General features: G+C 42.3%; 1 protein-coding gene across 1 annotated transcript; it reads right to left on the bottom strand.

Moving 5' to 3' along the window:
* Positions 1-2,321: 2,321 nt before the first annotated feature.
* Positions 2,322-3,261, bottom strand: LOC109818271 (putative calcium-binding protein CML41). The gene has a single exon (XM_020383715.3). The coding sequence runs from the start codon at positions 3,097-3,099 to the stop codon at positions 2,524-2,526; it is 576 nt and encodes a 191-aa protein (XP_020239304.1). The 5' UTR covers positions 3,100-3,261; the 3' UTR covers positions 2,322-2,523.
* Positions 3,262-3,669: the final 408 nt, after the last annotated feature.

The raw sequence follows: 3,669 nt of genomic DNA on the forward strand, positions 1-3,669 counted from the left end.
CGGATCGTCTTGCACCGGATCAATGCCCTAAAAATCGCTGTCAGTGAAAGTTATTGTTGGCAATCGCTGAGAAGGTTGTCTATCAACAATGTTAACTGATCGAATGGCTCGGAGGTGTCTTTTTTGGGCTGAAGAAGTTGAGCCTCTGCCAGCAAACCCACCTGCGATTGTATTAATGACTCTCCTATGCAAAGTTGAGCCTCTTGCCTTGTTTAATCAAATCTTCAATTTTATCCCTTAAAGCAGCACATTCTTCGGTGGAGTGTCCGCGGTTGCGGTGATACCTACAAACCTTGCTGGTATCAGCACGTGGCGGAGTGGAAGCTCTCTTCAGGACCGCCAACACTTCTGACGCCAAAGCTTGTTCCAGCACTACAGCCCGGCTTGCATTAAGGGGAGTATAATGGGAATATTTGGGACCTCGCACGGGTCGGTCCCGAAGCGTTATCTCTTTGCCTCGCGCTCTGTGTATTTGTTCTACTGGCTTTTCGGGTTTACCCGGTTGTTCGGCTCGGGCTGGATTTCAAAATTATGCTAATTCTTCCATCTGCATGTATTTGTCAGCCCGCCTTCGTAGGTCACTCATGTCCGAAGGGGGCTTCTTGCAAATGCTGTTAACAAATGGTCCAGGCTTCAACGCTGTTGTGAGGTGATGGAGTGCCACAGCTGGATTGAGGTCCCGGATCTCCAGGGTTGCCTTGTTGAACCGATCCATAAAGGTTCGAAGAGACTCCTTCTTGTCTTGCCGGAGGCCAACAAGAGACAGGGACGTCAGACTGTGAGGACGACTCGTTGCAAATTGAATTGTGAACTGGGATGACAAAGTGTTGAAGGAATCGATGGAGTTGGGAGGGAGCCGCGTAAACCAACTCAAGGCCCTGCCCTTGAGTGATGTAGGAAAAATCTGACACAATGCAGCATCGTCAGTTGTGCTCAGCGTTACCTACGTCAGGAAAATATCAAGATGTTCATCAGGGTCTGTAGTACCGTCATACTTATCGATAGGCAAAGATTTCCAGTTATCCATTAATGGGAGTTGCATGATAGTAAAGGTGAAGGGGTGACGATGTGTTCCAATGGTTGCCAAGTTTGTTGGCCGACCAACCGTTGGTTGGGCCGAAGGTAGCTTTTCGAGTGCTACCGAGGCGTGTGGGGCCGAGGTGTGAACTTCGTGGGATTGATAGGACCCCTGAGTTTGCATGTTGGTTGCCCGAGTAGGCTTCCACGACGGATCTTGGCTTTTCAATGCCTCATTCTCGGCTCTTAAGGCCGAGAGCTCCTTTGCATCCTTCTCCCGTTGTTGTCTCAGCGCGGCCATCTCCTGTTTCAATAGACGGATGGTCTCAGATAGATCGGTCTCGTCCATGACCTCGACATGTTCCTCCTCGGGCTGATGATCTGCCGTATTCGTTCTCCTTGTTATCGCCATTGTTTCGCTCAATTGATCTTCACAAATGTCTCAGTTCGGCCCCACGGTGGGCGCCAAATGTACCTGTCTGATGGCCACAGTAAGTCTTCTAGTAGTCCAAAGGCCAAACGAGAGCTCCGATCCGATACGCTGGTGAAGGGGTTGGTACTTGCAAAAGGCACTTCAACGCTCAAGTCAGGACAAGCACGAATATCTAGGATAATTAATGAACAGTGACGTTACCTTTTGACCTGAGCTATTTATACTGACATTTATGGGCCCTGTACATATTTACCGTATTAGGTAAAACACCTTAATCAGCTAATTAACCCCTAATCTTTGATTAAGAGTAACAAGTGATAATAGGCCGATCCTGGTGGCCGATTGGCGTTTGGCTATCCGGTTCTGCCATTCGGCGACCGATAGGCTGGTGGCCGAACGCCCCTACCTGTACATATGTTATTAACATTTCTCATAAATTAATTCGTACAAACAAATCCCACAAAGAACCTGAAAATCACCATTAATTTAGAATATTTTGGTGAAAATACAAAAAAAAAAAGTTATATATAATAATCTGTATACATTTAACCAATAACTAGTTAGTTCGGTCTCTTGTTTTAAGTTTTGAATTTAAATTTAGTGGATAATATATAAAAATGTATTAAGAAAAGAGATTTCGATAAAAATAATTAGATAAATTTATTAGTAAATATTAACCATCAATAAAATTAATAAATTTTTTATAATTTAAATCGTCTTTATTACAATAATCACATCATAATTCAAATATAAGACATTCTGCATAATACTATTCAATCGTCACTACTACTCATTCCTTCTATCCGCAACTTGGACAGTCCCAATTGTTGAACACTTCGCACCGATAATTTTAAAAAATATATTAAACGCATTTAAGAAATCTCAATAAACATTGTTTTATTTGAAAATATAACAGGTCACCTCTACATATTTACATAAAAGTTCAAGTATTGAAGCATATCCATTAAAACCCCGCAACTTTGCAATTGCTGATCCTGTTTTGGATTGAACAAGAACCATATACATAAAAAAAAACATGCATACTAGATATGAATCAACAGATTGTTGATTGATTAGGCCATCATTTGGTAAAACTCATCAAAATCAAGGACCCCGTTGTGATCAATGTCAAAGGCATCAATCATGGCCACACACTCATCATAGGACTTATCATCTCCGAGGCGGTGCAACATCCTTTGCAACCCTTTTGGGGTGATACAATCACACCCTTCTTTCTCCCACACAAACATCTCAAAAGCCTTTCTTAGATCCCCCTCATCATCACCACCACCATCCTTCTTCATCAGCTTCATGAAATCCTTGAAGTCCAACAAGTTGTCCCCATCGGAATCTAGGTCATGGATCACCCCTTCAGCCTCTTCATGAGACATGTGCTCTCCAATGGACCCAAAATATGACCTTAGTTCATAGGCTGAGATTTTGCCATCTCCATCACCATCAAAGTGGCGAAAAGCTTCCATGAGGCCATTCTCTCCATTCTTGGGGGTTGTGCATACTGACATGGGGGATCTTGGAGAACTCGATGATAATGAGTTGGAGGATCTTGATGATCTTCGGCGATGAAGACTAAGCTTGAGACTCTTGTTCGAGAACCACTTGGATGGCTTGAGAGTTCTCTCGGTAGCCATTACAATTGATAGCGAATGTGAAAAGTTAAATGACTAAATGGCCTCTTCTAACATAAATAATATCGAGGGATGGAAGTCATGGAACACTTGAAGTAGCTTTTAATATAACGTGAAAGGCGAACGAAAAGATAGAGACGTGTTACATCATTTATAAGGAAACTATAGCTTTTGAGGGAGTTGCGATGAAACTGCGTGGGAGGCAGAAACAAATGTCAATAAAGATTACATAAGTCATGTTGGGGGAGGAAGGTGCATGGTAGTTTCCTAGTGGGTCCCAAAATAACTGGATGGAACAAAACAATGTCATCATCAAATTATATAAAATTACCTCTCCCTTGTACTTTCATTTTCAATCTCACTGTTTAATTTATATATTCATTTTCAATCATTTTTACTCTTTCTGTTATCTTTTTTCCTACTTGCACTACAAAAAAAATGTGTGATTTGTGACGGTTATTTTTGTAGTTTTTGGCGGTTAAAAACCGCCACAAATTGCATTACCGGCGTCACCAATAACCACCGGATCTACGGTCGCCAAAAACCGTTTGCAGCGGATATTTTCTAAACACT

This window comes from Cajanus cajan, chromosome 5 (assembly GCF_000230855.2).
Source record: "Cajanus cajan strain Asha chromosome 5, NIPB_CcT2T_4, whole genome shotgun sequence".
Lineage (NCBI taxonomy): Eukaryota > Viridiplantae > Streptophyta > Magnoliopsida > Fabales > Fabaceae > Cajanus > Cajanus cajan.

Bases quoted from the DNA above. Each gene is read 5' to 3' on its own strand.
- LOC109818271 (XM_020383715.3), bottom strand. From the start codon at position 3,099: ATGGCTACCGAGAGAACTCTCAAGCCATCCAAGTGGTTCTCGAACAAG.